Source organism: Saccopteryx leptura, chromosome 8, assembly GCF_036850995.1.
Source record: "Saccopteryx leptura isolate mSacLep1 chromosome 8, mSacLep1_pri_phased_curated, whole genome shotgun sequence".
NCBI lineage: Eukaryota > Metazoa > Chordata > Mammalia > Chiroptera > Emballonuridae > Saccopteryx > Saccopteryx leptura.
This window is the reverse complement of record NC_089510.1, coordinates 1,972,142-1,993,691: the sequence shown is the minus strand read 5'-3', so window position 1 is coordinate 1,993,691 and position 21,550 is coordinate 1,972,142. Positions and strand designations below refer to the sequence as shown.

General features: G+C 50.8%; 1 protein-coding gene across 1 annotated transcript in view; it reads left to right on the top strand.

The window, feature by feature from the left end:
- PCOLCE2 (procollagen C-endopeptidase enhancer 2) overlaps window positions 1-17,313 on the top strand; it is a 51,381-nt gene extending 34,068 nt beyond the window's left edge. Inside the window, exons 4-9 of the mRNA XM_066347361.1 lie at window positions 1,523-1,647; window positions 2,536-2,672; window positions 7,508-7,662; window positions 11,285-11,368; window positions 12,730-12,897; window positions 16,754-17,313. Of these exons, the coding sequence (XP_066203458.1) occupies window positions 1,523-1,647; window positions 2,536-2,672; window positions 7,508-7,662; window positions 11,285-11,368; window positions 12,730-12,897; window positions 16,754-16,884 (800 nt within the window). The 3' untranslated portion in view covers window positions 16,885-17,313. The remainder of the gene's footprint in view (window positions 1-1,522; window positions 1,648-2,535; window positions 2,673-7,507; window positions 7,663-11,284; window positions 11,369-12,729; window positions 12,898-16,753) is intronic.
- Window positions 17,314-21,550: the final 4,237 nt, after the last annotated feature.

Sequence of the window (21,550 nt, the reverse complement as noted above, 5' to 3'; positions counted from 1 at the left end):
TAGTTGTTCATTGATTACTTTCTCATATGTGCCTTGACCATGGGCCTTCAGCAGACGAAGTGACCCCTTGCTCGAGCCAGTGACCTTGGGTCCAAGCTCACCTTTGCTCAAACCAGATGAGCCCGTGCTCAAGCTGGCGACCTCGGAGTCTCGAACCTGGGTCCTCCGCATCCCAGTCCGATGCTCTATCCACTGTGCCACTGCCTGGTCAGGCAACACATTTTTTTTTTCACTAAACACGTGCATCACAAGAAATCGTAAAGTAAGCTCCTCAAGCTGAAGGGAGGTGGTAACGGGAAGGGTATGGACAGATTGGAGGCCATGAGGAATGGTAAACATAAAAGATGATCATTCTTCTCTTTAATTTCTTTCCATGTGTCCATTCAAAACTAAAACCAGTTTAACACTGCATTGTGGAATGTATGATATATGTATAATGAATGTCATATATATATATCTCACAAGAATAGAACAAAGGCTGGAGAGATAAATGGAACTACACTGTTGCAACCCTGGCCAGTTGGCTCAGGAGCAAAGCATCGGCCTGGCATGTAGAAGTTCCAGGTTCGATTCCCAGTCAGGACACACAGGAGAAGCACCCATCTGCTTCTCCACCCCTCCGCCTCTCGCTTCTCTGTATCTCTCTCTTCCCCTCCTGCAGCCAAGGCTCGACTGGAGTGAGTTGGCCCCAGGTGCTGAGGATGGCTTGGTTGGTCCAAGCACATCAGCCTCAGGTGCTAAAAATTAGCTTAGTATCAACTCGTGCATCAGCCCCATATGGGGTTGCCAGGTGGATCCCTGTCAGGGCCCATGCAGGAGTCTGCCTCACTATCCCCTCCTCTCACCTAAAATAAAAATAAAAAAAAAGGAAAGGAAAAAATTATTGAAGATGTGTCACATACAACTTTTTGTTTTTTAGGTAATAAGAGTTTTCTATACCACCTAATTCCGTTTTTATCCATGGGCACGGATTAACATGTATGCCATGTGTTGAGCCTGCATGACTTCTGAATGAGTGCATGCCCAAATATTTTCTCTTTATCTGTCCAAAAAAGAAAATGAAAGAAAGAAAAGAAGCGATAGTCCTGACTCCACTCCTTTGCTCTGTGCTGACGTGACGTCAGGTAGCAGAGAGCACTCAGCCTGTGCGTGTGTGCGTGTGCGCGCGCGCGCGTGTGCGTGCGTGTGTATGTGTGTGCGTGTGTGTATGCATGTGTGTGTGCACACATGTGTGTGTGCGCTCACGCGTGTGTGTACACGTGTGTGTGTCACGTGTATGCGCACATGTGTGTGTGTGCCCATGCGTGTGTGTGAGTGTATGTGTGTACGTGTGTGCACGTGTGTTTGTGTAGAAGAGACTTTGGGACGACCTTTAAGAGAAAGTTTAAGAGCTTCTGCCATCGTCTTTATTTCCTATAATATCGCCTAATATCCCAAATTCCTACTTGCCTCATGGTCGCGTTGTGATAACCTCTACAAAGATATAAACTTGGATTTCTTCCCCTCTATTTAATAACATCAGGGGATCAGTATTGTGGAGGACGCCTTGAGAGACCTTCCGGCTCCTTTAAAACCCCCAACTGGCCAGACCGTGATTACCCTGCAGGAGTCACTTGTCTGTGGCACATCCTGGCCCCCAAGAATCAGGTGAGAGCCGCCCGAAAGTGTGAAGTTACTTCTGTGTGTGTCTAGACCATGTGAGAGCCCCCACTCTCGAGAGCTGCTGCCCATGCCGCGGGCACAGGTCTCCCTGCCCAGGAACACCAGATCCGGATGGCTTTTGTGCTTATTTGACTCACAAAGTCGTGGGCTCACGTTTCCTGTTCCTAATTTCCGTGTGCAAAGCAGGTTTTGAAACACGAATGGCAGGCACCTCGCACGTGAGATGGTTTAACTGCTGTAGGAGATGTTACAGCAGCAGCCACCACTCGTTGTGGGAAGACAAACGTCCCCAGGAGCACGTGTGCACGCTCAGGGTCCCCTTCGCTCCCATAGCAACCCCCTCGCGTCCTCGTCCTCGTAGCAGGCGTCCCCGTCGCTGAATCAGAAGCAGCCAGCGGCCTCACTTTGACAGAGCGAATGTCAACAGGCCCCATTGTCTCTTCCAAGAACAGGTGGTCTGCTGAGACAGCTCATCTGCTTGATAGGGTTTGGGTTTTTTTCATTATTGCTGTCACTGTTATTTAAAATAGAATCTGTGTGGGTCCTCACAACTAACTTAATTCATCGCTGTGAAACCGACCCACAGAGAAGGCCTTGTTTCCAGTGCTCATTAGTTTGTGGTTACCTGAATTTGCACCGGGATCCACTTCTGTATGTTAATGGCAGGACAGAACGCCGCCTGGGAATGGACCAGGCCCACTCTGGGGACATTTGAAAATAACCCCCCCCCCGTACTTTCATACTTTTTTTTTTTTTTTTACCAAGGAGAGTCGCAGTCCCCTGCGAGCCTGAGGAGAGGACGAGGGGACAGTTTCCCTGGCGGAGACCCCGCAAGGCCGCCCGGACCCCTCTGACCCTCTGCTTTCACTCCAGGTCATCGAGGTCAAGTTCGAGAAGTTTGACGTCGAGCGGGACAACTACTGCCGGTACGACTACGTGGCCGTGTTTAACGGCGGCGAAGCCAACGACGCCCGGAGAGTCGGGAAGTACTGCGGGGACAGCCCACCCGCGTGAGTGGCGCCGGCGTCTTCCTTCGGGACGTGTCCATGGCCCTCGCGTGTCTCTCCTTCGGGACGTGTCCGTGTCCGTGTCCCTCGCGTGTCTCTCCTTCGGGACGTGTCCGTGTCCGTGTCCGTGGCCCTCGCGTGTCTCTCCTTCGGGACGTGTCCGTGTCCGTGGCCCTCGCGTGTCTCTCCTTCGGGACGTGTCCGTGTCCGTGGCCCTCACGTGTCTCTCCTTCGGGACGTGTCCGTGGCCCTCGTGTGTCTCTCCTTCGGGACGTGTCCGTGTTCGTGGCCCTCACGTGTCTCTCCTTCGGGACGTGTCTGTGTCCGTGGCCCTCACGTGTCTCTCCTTCAGGACGTGTCTGTGTCCGTGGCCCTCACGTGTCTCTCCTTCGGGACGTGTCCGTGTCCGTGGCCCTCGTGTGTCTCTCCTTCGGTTGCTCGGTCATCTATCTTTTATTTCCTGAATGATTGTGTGTTGCCATGTGTTCATGACTCCCTGTGTTCTGTGACCGGGGAACTGACACCAAGAATAGGCAACCTGGAGAGTCAGGTGGTCTCACCATGTCGGAGAGGCCTGGAGAGACACACACACACACACACACAGACACACACCATACACAGCCACACACACACACACACACACATACACAGCCACATACACACACAGACACACACACAGACACAGAGACACACACACACACACAGACACACACCATACACAGCCACACACACACACATACACACACAGAGACACACACACACAGACACACACACACACAGACACACACACACACCAGACACAGCCACAGACACACACACGGACACACACTCCAGGGGCGGGTGCCGAGTCAGATGCATGCAGAGGTCACCGCCCTGCAGACGTCAGGTCACGACAAGCAGCATCAGAGCGAATGAGACAATTCTGAGGGGAGAAGACAGGAGGCTGCCTCCTGGGTGTCCCGAGCAGGCAGCCAGGCAGCAGAAGACAGACCCAGGTGACCTGACCTGATCAGGTTCCGTCCTGGACCTTTCCAAGCCTCAGAGCTCCTCCTGATGTTGTTGCTCGGATTTTTGGTGTGAGAACCTGAAAGCTACTTATCAGAGCATTTCTGGAGCTGCACCACTGGCTTGCTAGCTAGCTGTGTGACGCTAGACACGGTGCCCAACTGCCTAACTCCTCTCTACTGTATTTTGGTGCAAGATATACTGCTCACAAAAATGAGGGGATATTTCAAAATGAATATGAAGTGATTAAAAAAAAGAAGCATTTGGCCCTGGCCAGTTGGCTCAGTGGTAGAGCGTCAGCCTGGTGTGCAGGAGTCCCGGGTTCAATTCCTGGCCAGGGCACACAGGAGAAGCGCCCATCTGCTTCTCCACCCCTGCCCCTCTCCTTCCTCTCTGTCTCTCTCTTCCCCTTCCACAGCCAAGGCTCCATTGGAGCAAAGTTGGCCCTGGCGCCGAGGATGGCTCCATGGCCTCTGCTTCAGGCGCTAGAATGGCTCCGGTCACAACGGAGCAACAGCCCAGATGGGCAGAGCATCACCCCCTGGTGGGCATGCCGGGTGGATCCTGGTCGGGCGCACGCGGGAGTCTGTCTGTTTGCTGGCCCCCCCTGCTTCTAACTTCAGAAAAATACAAAAAAATAAGCATTTGATTTTTTTTATTAAACGAGAACATCAGAAAAGCAAACAACAAGTCAAAGAAAGTGGTTCAATTATGCAAATGAGAGGCAAAACCAACTTTTATTTCATTGGTGAAAATGCACTACATAAAAGGTGGAAAATACTGAAATACTGCAGTATCTATACGTTCCCTGGTCCCCTAATTTTTGTGAGCAGTTCACATCTGCGTGTACAACACTAGGAAAAGTGACAACACGTGAAATGACTGTAGCTTGCCGTGGAAATCACCATTCTGCCCAAGTGAACACCCTCCCCTCCTCTGTTGCTCACACGTAATTCGATTATATGAATCACTGCTTTTACATACATTTCTACGGTTTCCACAGGCACTTGGAGTTAAAGCAAGGATTCTCCTTTGTTTTTTTCAGTTTAAATTCATTTATATTTAAGTGCGATCGTTACAAAGAATTTTTTTAATGCATTCAGGCTAGTGGCAACTTAAAGACCGGTCTATCTGAGTCCGGCAGCATGGGTGCCCCTGAATGCTGCTGGCAGCAGCTGGGACACCCAGCGTGTGTGGGCGTGTGTGAGGTAACCGGATACAAAGATGGGTCAGGAGTGGGCAGGGTGGAACGGGCAGATGGGTGAGCTGGCAAGAGAGTGTCCTGGGTGAGCTTCTGACAGGGGGTCGGGCGGTCAGGGGGGCTCTTTGGAGGAGAGGCGATCTCTTGGAGGAAGAGTTAGAGGCAGAAGGAAGGACAGACACGTTCCAATCAGAGAGAACGCCATCAGCACAGACCCAGGAGAGACGCACGCTCTTCTAGAGCCTATCCCCGGGGTGGGGGCCTAGAGAGAGATGGGGGGGTTGGTCGGGCGCCCCATCCTGCAGACATGGGAGCCCTCGGAGTGCGTTTAGGCGGGAGGTAATGGGACCAGCGCCCCTAGAACCCGTCCCAGGCATGGTGAGCAGGGCTGGTTGGGAGGTTGTGACAGGGCTCCAGGCCCAGTCGGGGTAGGAGGGGGGAGAGAGAGAAGGAGGGAGGGGGAGGGAGGGGGAGGGAGGAGGGAGGGAGGAGTGGGGGAAGATGAAGAGGAGGCGGAGGAAGAAGGAATATTTAGGAAGCACCGTAGGCAGGACAGGGCGGTTGATTGACTTTGATCGAAGGAGAGGAAGAATGGGGTGTGACACAGCAGAAAGTGTGTGACACACGGAACCGTGTCCTTCACCTGTTCCCAGATTGCTAGGGCAGAGTAGATTTCCTCTCGCCTTCCTGGCGATTTGTAACGTGGCACGCGGCCCTCCATCCACCCGTGGCGCCCCAACTCTGTGACCTCCACACGAAAGCTTGGTGGCAAGTGTGACAGAAATAGGAGTGTTACCAAAGGACCCCCTTCTTGAGAAAATTCAGAGTCCCATGTGTGCTTCCAAGATGCGGTCAGAGCATGACCTCTATGATCCTGACACCCGGCCTGGCGGGCTGACCTGCGTGTGTTGGTCTTGAAGGTTTCCTTCGGTGCTTACCATAACTTGACGAAACATTTGGTGACGGTGGCAAACAAAACAAGAGGAACATTGTGTCGTTTGTCTGTTGAGAATTGTGTTTCATGCATACCGTTAGTAGTTCGTATGTATTTAATGGGATGAGTTTTCAAAAGCAAGGTAGAATATTTCTGTCCAAGGCGTGATTCTCAGAAGGGTTCTTACTGTCACCTCGTCACTTGCTGTCCACGATGCCAACAAAGAGATCCCGCCAAGGAGACGCCTCGGAGAAAGCACATTAGTCAGCCCACCCATTAACTCAATTAAATGACTTCTTTCATTTTCCACTTCTGACTTAGTTTTTAAATAGAATTAGACAAACAGCATTTCTTTTTTTTTTTTTTTTTGTAGCGTTGTTTAAATGAGAACAGCAACAGCTTAAATGGAGCTGCTATTTGTCGTGCCCTGAGATTTAAGAGAGCTGTTGAGCCGCCCGTGATGGGCGCCGCTAAGTCGTTAGTACCGACGAACCAGCAAGCCCCTGAAATAGCTTTCAAGTTGGAGTTTGTAACGGTGTCATTCATGGCCATCGAAACAAAGTGTCCCTTTCTCTTTCTCCTTCATAGAGTTTTGCTACCAGGAGGATACACAGAGTTGTTTCCGTGCAGAAGAACACTCTTTAAGAATGTTCGGCTGAGCCCTGCATGGCTTTTATTTTTTTATGCGCAGGTGACCAGCTCTTTGGCCGTGTCTTCGCAAGGTCTGGGAGAATTTGTTCCTTAAATTTCTCCATCGGATTCTCCGTGGGCAGCGTCCCTAGCTCTCTGGGACAGCTGGGACCCAGAGCCCTCATTCAGAGAAGCCGTGGGGGTCTCGCATTTGGCTGACTCCCAGCCGCCGCCTCCATGTTCACATGGGTCCCTGTGTCTCCCACGGTCTCCAGACTCACCTGGTCCTGGGTTCAAAGCCCAACTCTCCTGCAGACTAGCTGCAGGGCCACAGGCAAATCACTTGAACCCTCTGAACTTCAGCTGCCTCTTCCATAACGAAGGGATAAGAATATGGTGGTGGGCCTTGACCAGTTGGCTCAGTGGTAGAGCATCGGTCCTGTATATGCATGTCCTGGGTTCAATTCCCAGTCAGGGCACACAGGAGAAGTGCCCACCTGCTTCTCTGTCCCTCCCCCTCTTGTTTCTCTCTCTCTCTCTCTCTCTCTCTCTCTCTCTCTCCCCCTCTCCTGCAGCCATGGCTCCATTGGTTCAAATGCATGGGCCCTGGACACTGAGGATGGCTCTGTAGAACTTCCACCTCAGGCACTAAAAATAGCTCGGTTGTGAGCATGGCCCCAGATGGGCAGACAATCGGCCCCAGACAGGGCTTGCCGGGTGCATCCTGGTCAGGGCACAGGCAGGAGTCTATCTCCTCTCCTCTCACTTGGAAAAGAAGAAAAAATCGATTAAAAAAAAGAATAAGGTTGTGGTGCAAATAGAATTGGAGGGTGTGGGTCAAGCACAGGGGGCCCCCCTTAGCGAACGTGCAGTAAATGGTAGCGATGAGTAGGAATAGTGATGCGATTAAGGTTTTCACCCTTTCGAGGTATTTTAGCTTTTAAGTTTAAACCAGCACAGTAGTAACTTGCCAGAAATTAATGGAAAGCTAGGAGAGGCTACCTTTCAGAGAGGTGCCACTTAACCCTACAGTACATGTATTCATTACACACGTTTCTGTTCCTTTAGGCCCATTGTCTCTGAGAGAAACGAGCTCCTCATTCAGTTCTTCTCAGACTTGAGTCTAACTGCGGATGGATTCATTGGTCACTACAAGTTCAGGCCAAGGAAACTGCCCACGACCACAGCGCCCACAGTCACCACCACGTTCGCCGCCACCACAGGTGCGTCCCTCGGTCCTGAAGTCGGTGCGCAAAACTTAAGGCGTGTTTAAAAAATAAAAATCCTTTGAAGTAGGAAAAAAAAATCAGAAGGAAGGTGGTTGACCCTAAAATAAGCTAACTAAGATGGTAACATCTGTAAGGGAATAATAATGACACCCGCTTAATAAAAGGATAAGGGGGTAAGCATACTAATAAAGCTATTAATTTTTAAGTGTCACCTAAGAAAATTACTAGGAACCCTGTAACCGATCATTAGAAGACTGATTTTTTTCTTTCTTTCCTCACACTTGTAAAGTGATGGTTTTCTTTTTATTGTGTAGAATTATAGGTTAAGCCTGTTCAGTAGATTGTAGGTTGCAGTTCTAGAGCTTTGCTACCTACCTGTTCTCACTGTCATCATCTCCCAATATGTGGCTGGATTCTCTTGTTTTGTTGTGTGTGTGTGTTTTTTTTTCTTCCTTCCAAAATGTGTCAAATACACAATAGGTTACTTTTCAAATGGGAGTCAATCGAACGAAAATAGCTGACGTGTCCCAGAAGTCATTTGCACACTCTGGTCCGGGACACATCTTAAGAATTGGAAAGGCAGAGAGGGAGACCCTAGCCCCACCCACTGGGGGGTCTCAGGCCTCAAGGATCAAACTCTAAATCCAGGGAGGAGGAAAAAGTGAGAAGGAAGGTTCTAAGGCAGGGGTCCCCAAACTTTTTACACAGGGGGCCAGTTCACTGTCCCTCAGACCGTTGGAGGGCCGGACTATAAAAAAAACTATGAACAAATCCCTATGCACACTGCACATATCTTATTTTAAAGTAAAAAACCAAAACAGGAACAAATACAATATTTAAAATAAAGGACAAGTAAATTTAAATCAACAAACTGACCAGTATTTCAATGGGAACTATGCCCCTCTCACTGACCACCAATGAAAGAGGTGCTCCTTCCGGAAGTGCGGCTGGGCCGGATAAATGGCCTCAGGGGGCCGCATGCGGCCGGCGGGCTGTAGTTTGGGGACCCCTGTTCTCAGGGTAATCAAGGAGCAGGCTGAGATAAGATCAACCCCATAGCGAGGCCGTCCTGGGCTGGTTATTCCCCGGAGCACCCCTCCCCCACATGTGCCACCTTGTGGCCTGGACCGGGCACTGCCTCCCACTCATCTCAGTGGACCCTGGAGTCCTCCTTCTTTCTAGTGAATTCTCAGGGTCACGCCCATGGTGCTGACGGGTTCCCCAGCTCTTTCTGAATGTCCAGTCCTAACCTGTCCCTGGCATTGCAAACACGGGCTTGGAATTCTCTCCTGGGGTTTCGCAACTGGTTGAATGAAAACCCATCAAACTCAACTTGCTTCTTATCACGCTGTTTTCTGCCTTAAACCAGCTTCTCCACCTCTGCCCCCCAGGCATGGCCCACAGCAGCAGAGCCAGCACTTAGGTCATGTGTGACCCCTCCCTGCATGCTTGTCCCCCACCCCCACCCCACAGCATACACACAGGGCCAACCCCACTGTTCCCCCGTTAAAGTCATTCGGTGCCACGCACGGCCTTAGCCGCTACTGAGCTGTTAAAACGTGCCCGCTGACACTGAGGAACTGCAGTTTTAATTTAATGAGATTTAAGAAGCCCCGTGTGGCTAGTGGCTCCCTGCGTGGTCAGCGTGGGGACCCGGCTCCTTGGCGTGTCCATAGGCCCTCCGCACGTCACTCCCGTTCTCTCCCTACTTGCATCGTTAGTCCCGGTTCCCGCTCTCCTCGCTCTCCCCGCTCTCCGAGTAGTTCCGATTTTATCCTGAGGGTGGGCGGAGCGGCGGATGGATTTAAGCAAAGTTCAGGATCAGACGTCACTGTGAAGATCGCTCGGGCGCTGGGCGGCGAACAGATCAGCGGGGTGAAGGGGACCCGTAGGCCTGTAACCACAGGCCCTGTGAACAGGGCTGTGACAGGCGCACAGACAGATGCTCAGTGCTGTGCGAGTCACAGACCTTGGGAGAGGGTGACAGGGCTTGGTGATGAACCGGACCAAGAGGGGGTCAGAAAGGTGTCAAATAGGCCTCCCGGGTCCCTGGCTTGCAGAGCACCCAGAGGACAGTGTAGCCATTCAGTGACGCTGAGAACTAGGGTTGGGGTGGACTTTTTTGTCGTATTTTTTTGAAGTGAGAAGCAGGAAGGCAGTCAGACAGACTCCCCCATGCGCCCGACTGGGATCCACTGGCGTGCCCACCATGGGGTGATGCTCTGCCCATCTGGGGCACCACTTTGCCACAATCAGAGCCATTCTAGTGCCTCAGGCAGAGGCCACAGAGCCATCCTCAGCGCCCGGGCCATCTTTGCTCCAATGGAGCCTTGGCTGCGGGAGGGGAAGAGAGAGACAGAGAGGAAGGAGAGGGGGAGGGGCGGAGAAGCAGATGGGTGCTTCTCCTGTGAGCCCTGACCGGGAATTGAACCCAGAATATCTGTACACCAGACCAATGTACACCAGGTTAGGGGGCTTAAACAACAGACTTTTACTTCACCATAGTTCTGCAGGCTGGAAGTCTAAGATCAAGGTGTCGGCAGGGTTGCTTTCTTCTGAGGGAGGCCTGTCTCCTTGACTTGTTGATGGCCATCTCCTTCCTGAGTCTTCACATGGTCTTCCCTCTGTGTGTGTCGTTCCTAATCTCCTCTTCTTATAAGGACACCATTCCTATTAGATTAGCACCCACCCTACTGATCTCATTTTAGCCTCATTACCTCTTTAAAGAGGTAATGCTCCAGCACCCCAACCAAACAATTTTGTTCCAGTTGTTTTGTTTAGTTCTTCCTAGAATATTGCCACATATAAGTGAAGAATTAGCAAATATTTTTGAAGCTTTTTTTTTTTTTTAATGATGGTAAGGGGGGTGAAATATGTTCATTTTGTTAAGTTGGGGTTTCTCAACCTTGGCATGGTTAACATTTCGGGCCACAGAATTCCTGTTGTTGTTGGGCACGTCCATTGTGAGATAGCTTGAGCAAAGTACCCACTAGATGTCACCCCCCACCCCGAGTTGTGACAACCAGAAATATTTGCAGACGGGCATACATGACAGGCTCAACATACATGTTTAGTAGTTGGTTGCGTCTAACTACAGATCTGACACACTTGACACAGGAGCGGTGTCTCTAAAAACCCTGCGCTACTCACATTTAGGCAATTGCTTAAGTTAAATGCACTAGAGACCTCCCTCCCTCCTCGGGGGACACACCCTACGATTCCTTGGGCACAGTGAAGAACTCACCTGTCGTTCCTGAGTTCGTATTTGTGGTACTAGGTTATTCTCATCAGGACACGTGAAGACTGTATCTATTTTTGGTTATAGTATTCGTTTTATAAAAAGGGAGGAAGGAAATAGGGCTAATTCTAGGTTATCTTTGATCTCAGGTTTAAATTTCAGCGAAGGGTATTGAGTTAGACGGAGGACGTTGGACCAGTTGCTGGTCGCACAAAAAGTTTCTTTGGCAAGCCCTCTGATTACATTATTTCATTGCAATGACGTCTGGGCGGCTCCAGGCAGCGGGTGGGCATATGAAGTTGACGGATTCGTATCTAAATACCCATTGTACTTGAATTGATTTTCCTGAAGCTCCCTGTCTTTCTTCTTTGAATGAAGGTGTCAGACCCACCGTGGCCACGTGTCAACAGAAATGTCGGTGGACAGGTACCCTGGAGAGCAATTACTGTTCCAGTAACTTCGGTAAGAGATCAGACCGGCCTCTTCTCGTGAGTGAGGAAAGCGAGATTGCGCACTTAGTCTGAAGGGAATGACCGTGAATGTGACAGGAAGGGGTCAGCTCCACTCGGGATGGAGCCAGGGAAACACGTCCGCACACGCGGAGGCGGCTGGCTGGCCCTCTGCAAAGGGTTCGCTTTCACCACCGCGGAAAAGATGCGTAGACAACACACACTCCTGAGACAGGGGGCCGCCAGGATGCGCCCTCTGACGGGCTCGGTGCTCCTGAAAAAACAGCTGTGCGTGTTTTTCTCTCGCACGTGTTTCACGTATTGGTTACTTTTTCACACGTCTGTAATTTCCGCATCAGTACACGAGAGGCAGGCGAGCTGGCCTCTCGCACAAGAAATTCAAGTAGTATTTCCTCGTTGGTGTCCTACCAAGGACGAAATTAAAACTTGGAAATCTGAAATTCATTAGGAAACACCGATAAATTGGGACTTGAGTAGGCGCTACTTAGAACGCCTGAGCTTTCTCAATTAAAAAAAAAAAGAAAGAAAGAAAGAATTGCACTTTTCATGAAAACCACTCAAGAGCCAAAGATACCCAACATCATGATGTTGCTTCTTTTCAAAAGGACCCTTTAAGCAAAGTTTGACCGGGAAACGGAAGCTGCCGTAGCCCGAATAGCTAGCCCAGGACTGGGGGCCTCGGCCAAGCGGGCAGATGTGCTGTCCTGACGTGAGGTTACGTAATAAAAAAGCAGCTGGATTTTGCCGTTTTTTGTTTTTTTTTTAAGCAAGACGATGTTGTGTGACCTCTCAGTTCTATCCTTTGACTTGTTAAATGGGATAGGCAGGGTGGATGAGAAAGAGAACATCAAAGGCCCAATAACAGACAGATGTTTACGGATAATTAGAGAGAGACAGCGACCCATGAGATGGGCCGAAGTTGCAGGAGCGAGGACAGCTGAGAGAGGGGTGGGTGAAGGCGCAGAAAGGCAGGCTCCCACCCACACAGAGAGCGAGGGTCCCATCTCCGTGGCCAGACCCCGGCATGCAACCTCTTAGGTGTGGTGTGGCCCCTGGAGATTCAGTTGTTGAGCACGCCCCGTGGAGGCTGAGAGGCCTGTGTCTTCCACGTTGGCTGAGACGTGGTGAGAGTCCTCCTCTCCGTCACAGACTACAGCGTGGCTCCCTTTCTTCAACCTGAATTTCAGTGACAAGCGTCCGGAATCAAATCAGACACCTCTGTTAGGGCCATCGTGGGTCTCTTGAGCATGAAAATGCATCTCCTCTGAGACCTGGAGAAATGTGAGATTCTTCCGGGTCCTGCCTGCGCCTGCCCGCAGGGCGACACGGTCTCACGGCTGTTCTCTCCCACAGTGATCGCTGGCACCATCATCACCACCGTCGCTCGAGGGGGCAGTCTACACGCCACGGTCTCGCTCATCAACATCTACAAGGAGGGGACCCTGGCCATCCAGCAGGCCGGCAAGAACATGAGTGCCAAGCTGGTCGTGGTCTGCAGGCAGTGCCCGCTGCTCAGACGGGGTGAGGAAGCGGGAAATCCCGCGCCTGGTTGCAGGGGAGCTCGGGGGACAGGGAAGGGGACGGGGCGGGGGGGGGCGCTCCGAGCAGCGCCTGGGGGTGCCCCTGCTGCGGCTGCTTCCGGGAGAGAAGGAAGACCAGGGGGTCGGGCAGAACCAAGCGCTGGTCCTGGTTCTCGTGCTGTGTGTGGACCAGGAGGAGGAGGTCAGCACAGGGGAAGAGGTTCGGGAGATGTTCGGCAAGAAAGGCAGCTCAGAGCTGAAGTTCAGAAGAGAGAGAGGAGAGGCGTGTATGGGCCAGAAGGAAGGATTGGGGATCATTTTCAGAAATAGGATCATTCAATCCATAGATGGGATTGGGTTTTATAAGAGAAATTATGGAAAAAGGAAAATGACTCCAGAGCCAGAGGCACATACTCTTTTTTTTTAAGTTCTCCATTGACTTCAGAGAACCAGAGAGAGAGAAGCATCAACTCATTGTCCCACTTAGTTGTTCCGTGAGCAATGCACTCATGGGTTGCTTCTCACATGTACCCTGACTGGGAGTTGAACTTGGCACCTGGGGCACACCAGGACAATGCTCTATCCACTGAGCCACCTGGCCAGTGGCTAAAAATTCTGGAAGAATTTCTAAACAAGCTCCTTAACTTAGAAAAGTAATATATGTTAAATATATATAATTATATTATATTATAAATATACTAAATTATAAATATATTGTTATATATTAATATATGTTTTATATATATATATTAAGTTTAAGTAAAGAGAGAAGGATAGAAAATAAAATGTGAAGCTGTTTCCCTTTTAAATGCAGAGGTCCTATGAAAAGCTCCTTCCAGGAAGTCTCTACCCATCAATACACTTAGACAAATGGGATCAGACTAGACATACCTTTTGCAACTCCCTATACACACACACACACACACACACACACACACACACACACACACACACACACGATATCCGTGCGGACATCTTTCCATAAACGACCCATGTAGTTACAGCCCTCTCTCTGGAAGGGCAGTGAAGTGACTCCTGGTGCCCCACGGTGTGATGGTCAGGTCTCTCTGCCCCATCTCGTCTCATCCGTGTCCTCACTCTCATTCCAGGACTCCCAGGACCAAAACAAAACAACCAGACAGACAGACAGACAGAGATACAGAATGTTCACTTCAAGAAAGCTTGACTCTGACTCTGGCTGGTTGGCTCAGTGGTTAGAGCATCGGCCTGGAGTGTGGATGTCCCGGGTTCAATTCCTGGTCAGGGCACACATGAGAAGTGACCATCAACTTCTCTACTCCTCCGCCTTCTCTCTCTCTCTCTCTCTCTCTTCTTTTCCCTCTCTCTCTCTCTCTCTCTCTCTCTCTCTCTCCCCCTCCTGCAGCCCTGGCTCAGTTGGAGAGAGTTGGCCCCAGGTGCTAAGAATGGCTCCAGAGCCTCTGCCTCAGGCACTAAGAAGAGCTCAGTTGCTGAGCAACAGAGCAACACCCAAGATGGGCAGAGCATCGCCCTCTAGTGGGCTTGCCAGGTGGATCCCAGTCAGGGCACATGCAGGAGTCTCTCTGCCTCCCCTCCTCTCACTAAAAAAAAAATACACACACACACACACACACACACACACACACACACAGAAAAGAAAGCTTGACTCTAAAGTCAGGAAGCCGCAGTCTCGTGTGGATTTTTCAGAGGAAGTAGTGAAGGCACTATGAAAAAAGATAACCCTTCTTCCCAGTACGGCCGGTAACGCCATATCACGCACATCCAAGTGCGAACACGGAGAGCTCCTGGTGACGCGGACAGTCCAGCCGTGGGATGGCCCCAGCCCGTCCAGCCTTCGCACGCTCAAGACCACGGTGACCACGGTGTCAGCCCCCAGGGCGAGGGTGATGCAGGAGGAGCAGCAAACGCGCATCTCCCTTGCGCCACCGGCGGGAGAGGGAGAGGGGAGGGCGTCCTCGTGCGCACTGCCGCCGCGACGGTTTTCTGCCGCGATGTGAATCCTCAGAGCCGAACCCATCGAACCGCGGTGCGGGCCCCCGTCCGGGTCCAACCTAGCCAGACACACGCATATGATGAAAAATGGTATCAACAGAAGTGCTTTATTCGTACCTGTCACGCCGGTGGCCGAGGCCAAGCAGGTCCACGTGGGATTCGAGCAGACGGCGGAGGAGCTGCGGGGCCGGAAGTGCTGGGCCATTTCCGTTTATTAGGTTCTTGCAACAGCGGACGAGCAACAGGCCGGGGAAACCGCTTCTCACGTGGCTGTGAGCCAAGAGCAAAATCAGCCCTCGCGGCGGCGGGCACGGGGTCCCCTAAACGGCCCCTCGCGGTGGCGGGCACGGGGTCCCCCAAACGGCCCCTCGTGGCGGCGGCGGGCACGGGGTCCCCCAAACGGCCCATCGCGGTGGTGGACGGGGGGGGGTCCCCCAAACGGCCCCTCGTGGCGGCGGCGGGCACGGGGTTCCCCAAACGGCCCCTCGCGGTGGTGGACGGGGGGGGGTCCCCCAAACGGCCCCTCGCAGCAGCGGGTGGGGGTCCCCCAAACGGCCCCTCGCGGCGGCGGGCACGGGGTCCCCCAAACGGCCCCTCGCGGCGGCGGGCACGGGGTCCCCCAAACGGCCCCTCGCGGCGGCGGGCAAGGAACCGGCACCAAGTCCTGGCTATGTAGCCTGACACAGGCTAAGGGCTACAGACGTGGCTCTGCCCCATGCTCACGCACTAACCCTGCAAAGGGCAAGCCCCCCACGGCTGTTTTCCCTGCGGTACCTGTGTTCTGGGGGACGACAGGATGCAAAGAAGTACGCGATCCAACCGCGCCCTGAAGAAACTCACAGACTATAGATGCCTGAGACTGGGGAAACCTTCAAGGCAGCAAGGCCTGAAGACCGGCCGTTAAGTTGCCAAAAGTGTGGAGAACCCAGGGGCCCTGTGGGAGTGGGAGAGGCCGTGTGAGGAAGGCACTCCAGGGAGCGCTAGAGGTAGCCTGAGGAGCGAGAGCCCCTCACATGGACACGTGTGTCGTTCTTGGCCAACGCACAGTAAGTGTGCCGGACCACAGCACCCAGAGCAGGCGTGACTGTGCCTCTTCCTCCCACCCGGGCTCCTCACGTCAGCACAGCTACGTCAGCACAGCTGGGACACTAGATTTCTGTTGATGGGAGTCTTAAACCAGATCTCCTCCTAGGTAGAATAAACGAATCGTTGTTTCATTTATATCATTGTATCATTAATGTTTATCTAGCCTTAGCCCGGCCTGTGGAAGTCTCAGGTTCGATTTCCCATCAGAGCACAGAGGAGAAGTGACCATCTGCTTCTCCACCCCTTCCCCTTTCTCTCTCTCTCTCTCTCTCTCTCTCTCTCTCTCTCCTTCTCTCTCTCTCTTTCTTTCTTCCTGTCCCACAGCCATGGCTCAAATAGTTCGAGCAAGTTGGCCCTAGTCGCTGAGGATGGTTCCATAGCCTTGCCTCTGGCACTGAAATGGTTCTGTTGCCGAGCAACCGAGCATCACTCTGTAAGGCAGCGGTTCTCAACCTGTGGGTCGCGACCCCGGCAGGGGTCGAACGACCAAAACACAGGGGTCGCCTAATATGTATTTTCCAATGGCTTTAGGCGACCCCTGTGTTTTGGTCGTTTGCCCCCCGCCGGGGTCGTGACCCACAGGTTGAGAACCGCCGCCGTAAGGGGTTGGCCGGGCAGATCCCGGTCTGTCTGTTTGCCTCTCCACCTTCCTACCTCTCACTTAATTTTAAAAAAATGTAATCTAGAGATAAAGTATAGGTGAAGTTGTTTCAAATAAACACACATAGAGAAAAACTTAATGTTTTCTTTCTTTCTCTCTCTCTTTTTTTTTTTTTTAGGTCAAAATTACATTATTATGGGCCAGGTGGGTGACGATGGCCGAGGCAGAGTCACGCCTAGCAGCTTCGTCATGCTGTTCAAGACCAAGAACCACAAGCTCCTGAACGCCCTGGAGCGCAGGCAGTGCTGAGGGCGGCCTGGGTCCTCGGGAGCTCCGGCCTGTCACTGCCGCCGAGAGAGATCTATTTTTCTCCGTAGAAACACAGCCTCCCTCATCCTGTTGAATATCGAGCACTCAGAAAGATTCCCTCTTCACACGACGCAGGTGCGGGACCTGCAGGACCGCGGACGGAGGCCGGCTGTGTGCCCGCCCCCGGGGCAAGCAGACGCCTCGGAGCGGCGCTGGGACGTGAACGGGACCACACGCAGACAGCATGGAAGCGTGTATTTATACATCTCTGTGAAAGGGGATTTTAGAAATGGGGTTTTGTGAAGATGTTTAAAGAGAGAGAGAGAGAGAGAGAGATTTCATAAGTGCAATATTCACTCCAAGGAGTTTATATTCTTTTCTTGCCTTTTTAAAGTCAGTGCTTAATAAAATATTTTTAAATGATTCTTATGACAGCCATGAAACTGCTTTTCTATATAAGGGGGGGAGGACACTGAATAAATAAGATTCCTGGCTATTTACATAGAAGTAAATATGTACTGTCTTTGTAACGATTTACACTTTGCCGGAAGACGGCATATGCCGAGAACTTGGGGGCTAGGTGGATCCGGTGGTGTGCACAGACGATAATTCTTCTCTGCAGAAGCAGAAGACGTGAGCGCTCACGTACCATCCTTCAGGGATCGGGTCAGCGCCGTCGTTTTGTAATAGAAATCGAAGTTCAGGTATATTTAGTGACTTGTCCAAACACACATCTCTCCCTCGAGGCAGAGCAAGCCCTTAAGCTCCGACATCCTCGTTCCAAACCCAGGGCCCTCACTGCTAGGACAAGTTCCTCCCTGCCCCAGAGGGAGCCGTGCTATCCTGACTGACCAAGTGCAGCCCTCTGTTCTCCCAGCCTAATCATACCTGGTCGCTCTACCGGACTTGAAATCAGCAGCGAGGCCCTGGCCAGTTGGCTCAGTGGTAGAGCGTCGGCACAGCGTGTGGATGTCCCAGGTTTGATTCCTGGTCAGGGCACAGAGGAGAAGTGCCCATCTGCTTTTCCACACACACACACCCCCCCCCTCGCTTCTCTCTCTCTCTCTTCTTCTGTAGCCATGGCTCCATTGGAGTGAGTTGGCCCCCACCACTGAGGATGGCTCCATGGCCTCAGCCTCTGGAGCTAAGAAGAACTTGGTTGCTGAGCAACAGAGCAACGGCCCAGATGGGCAGAGCATTGCCCCCTAGTGGTCTTGCCGGGTGGATCCTGGTCGGGCGCATGCAGGAGTCTGTCTCTCTGCCTCTCTGCCTCTCACTGAATGAAAAAAGAAAGAAAGAAATGAGAAGGGAGCCTGACACCCTACCCTGTTCTCATTACCTGGATCAGGGTATATCAGTGTGATGCCAGGGCCGAGGCCAGGCAGGTCCTCACTGGATCCGGGCAGACGGGAGAGGAACTGCGGAGCTGGAACGCAGCGGGACGTTCCAGTTTAACAGAATCTCGCAGCAGAGGGTGAGCACACAGGCAGGGGGAGCCACTTCTCACGCAGCAAGCGAATGAACAGCCAGAACGGACCCTCCCAGCGGTGGCCAGGTGACCCCTCACCCACCCTGAGGGCAAACACCCGTAGCCTCACACAGACCACACACACGTGCCCCGTGCTCACACACAGCTACTCAGGCAAAGTGCCAGCGAGCGAGCCCAACACAGCTGCCTTCCCACAGTCAGCTAGGGTGCACCCGCCTTTCAAAACTCTACATGGCCTGACCGGGTGTGGCTCAGTGGATAGAGTATCGACCTGGAATACTGGGGTCGCTGGTTCGAAACCCCAGTCTTGCCCGATCAAGGCACATCTGAGAAAGCAACTACCATGAGTTGATGTTTCTTGTTCCTCCCCTGCCCCTTCTCTCTCTAAATTTAATAAATAATTTTTTTAAAAACAACTGTTTAAAAAAAACAAACCCAAACTATTTTCACTCAGCATGGGAGGAACCATGAAAGGGTGCCCCATCGTTTGCACAGAGCCGCTCAAAATGCCACTGTAGCTGCCACGGCTGCGGCCACAGCCCTCAGGACGTTGCCGGCCGAGGTGAGAGCCACCCCCAGCCGAATGGGACGGAGAGACATTAGGGACAAACAAGGACTTGAGTCACACGCTCTCCCGTAGTAGAAGCAGAATTTTAGAAAATAGGGAAATATTCTTTGGCGTGAAAATCCAAGTATCATATATGCTATTTGAAACTGATACCTAAAATGTAAGGACACACAAAAGTTGAAGAGACAGAAAAAGGTAACTATACTGGGAAAATATCAAGTCTGATGTGGATTTATTCATGTTAGAAAAAAAAATAAACTCAAGATGAAGAGGTTTACCAGGAGATACAACGATCCCAACATCTGCAGGCAGCTAATAACATCCTTCAAAGTAAGTAACGAAAGCTGGTGTTTGTCGGAAGACCAGAGGGGGATCTGAACACATTTTCTCAGTAATTGGCAGGTTTAAAAGAAAAAAGAAAGATATAGAAGATGGATCCACACAGTTAACTAGATTCGCCTGATAGATGTCTACGGAACAGAACCAAAAGCATATTTTAATCTCAGTATGGAACAATTTCAACACCTGCTCTCTTACTGCCCCATGAAACAAATCCCAACAAATTTCAAAGAACTGATAACATACAGACATCCTTCAACAACAATGAATAATTAGATGAAGAATAAAAAGCAAATAATAGTAAAAATATATATATATAAGGAAAAACCTGATGTTGGACATTGAGAAATGTGCATTTCAATAACTCATGATCAAAAGGAAATTATAAAAATAAAATATTAAAAATGGAATAACAAAAATGCTAAACTAAAAAATTTAAATGTGTGGACCATAGCTTAAATAACACTTTAAAACATTTTTTTTTAATTAGGAGAATATGGGGGATTTTATATTTTATTTTTCGGTTACAGTTTACCTTCAAGATTATTGTGTGTTGGTTTCAGGTGGACGGCATAGTGGTTAGACAACCCTACTTTACAAAGTGTTCCCCTCGACATTCCAGCATCCACCGGACACCATACATAGAGGAGGGTGTAGCTTTGCATGTGTACTATAAAAACTTCCTTAGCTGAAGCTTATTCTTGTTTTTAATTAACATTTCTATCTTATTTTTGAAATAATTCTAGACTTACAGAAAAGGTGTAAAAATAGTGCAGTTTAGGTATACATTTCACCCAGCTTCCCCAGCTTACACCATCCTAGCTCAAGGGTCAAAGTCAGAAAACAGACAGTAGAATACTATCGGTTATACTATAGGCCTTTTTTTTTTTTAATTCAGTGAGAGATGAGGAGGCAGACAGACAGACTCCCACATGCGCCTGACTGGGAGCCACAGGGCATACCCACTAGGGAGCGATGCTCTGCCCATCTGGGGTGTTGCCTTGTTGCTCAACAACAAAGCTCTTCCTAGTGCCTGAGACAGATGGCCGTGGAGCCATCCTCAGTAACCAGGGCCAACTCACTCCAATTGAGCCATGGTTGCAGGAGAGGAAGAGAAAGAAAGAAGTGTGAAGAGGGGTGTGGAGAAGCAGATGGTCATTCTCCTGTGTTCCCTGACCAGGAATCCAACCTGGGACATCCACATACTGGGCCAACACTCTACCACTGAGCCAACCAGCCAGGGCCTAAACTTACAGGCCTTATCTGCATTTTACCATTCTCCCCCCCCCCCAACTCAGTGTTCTAGGATATGACCCAAGATCCCAGATTGCATTTAGTTTCTGTCTCCATGGATGGTCTCCTCCAATCTGTGCCAGTTCCTCAGTCTTTCCTGGACTCTTTTATTTTAATTGAATTTATTGGGATGACATTGGTTAATACAATTATACAGGTCTCAAGGGTACAGTTCTATAATACATGGTCAGTGTGTTGTGTTGTGTGTTCACCAGCCCACGCCACGTCTCCTTCCATCGCCATTTACCCCTTCACCCTCTCCTACCTGCCCCCTTCCCTCTGGCCAGCCGCACACTGTGGTCTTATGTCTAGGTGTTTATCTTCACTTAATCCCTTCCCATTTTCCGCCCAGCCCCCAACCCGCTCTTCCCATCTGTCAGCCGTCAGTCTGTTCTCCCTATCTCTGAGCCTGTTTCTATTTTTGTTAGTTCATTTTGTTCATTAGATCCCACATATAAGTGAGATCATATGGTACTTGTCTTCCTCTGACTGGCTTACTTCATTCAGCAGAAGACTCTTCCGGCCCATCCCTGCTGTCACAAAGAGTAAGATTTTTATTTTTATTTTTTTACAGCGTAATAGTATTATTCTACTGTGTAAATAGACCACAGCTTTTTTATCCACTCGTCTCCTGACAGACACTTGGGCTGTTTCCAGATCTTGGCTACTGCAAAAAAAAAAAAAACTGCTGCAATAAACACAGGGGTGCATATCTTCTTTTGAATTAGTATTTTTGGGATTCTTAGGATATATTCCTGAAAGTGGAATCACTGGGTCAAGAGGCAGTTCCCATTTCTAGTTTGTTGAGGAATCTCCACACTGCCTCCCACAGTGGCTGCACCCATCTGCATCCCCACCGTGCAGGAGGGTTCCCTTTTCTCCACACCCTCGCCAGCACCTGTTTATTTATTGATGAGAACCATTCTGACAAATGGCAGGTGACATCTCATTGTGGTGTTGATTTGCATATCTTTGAC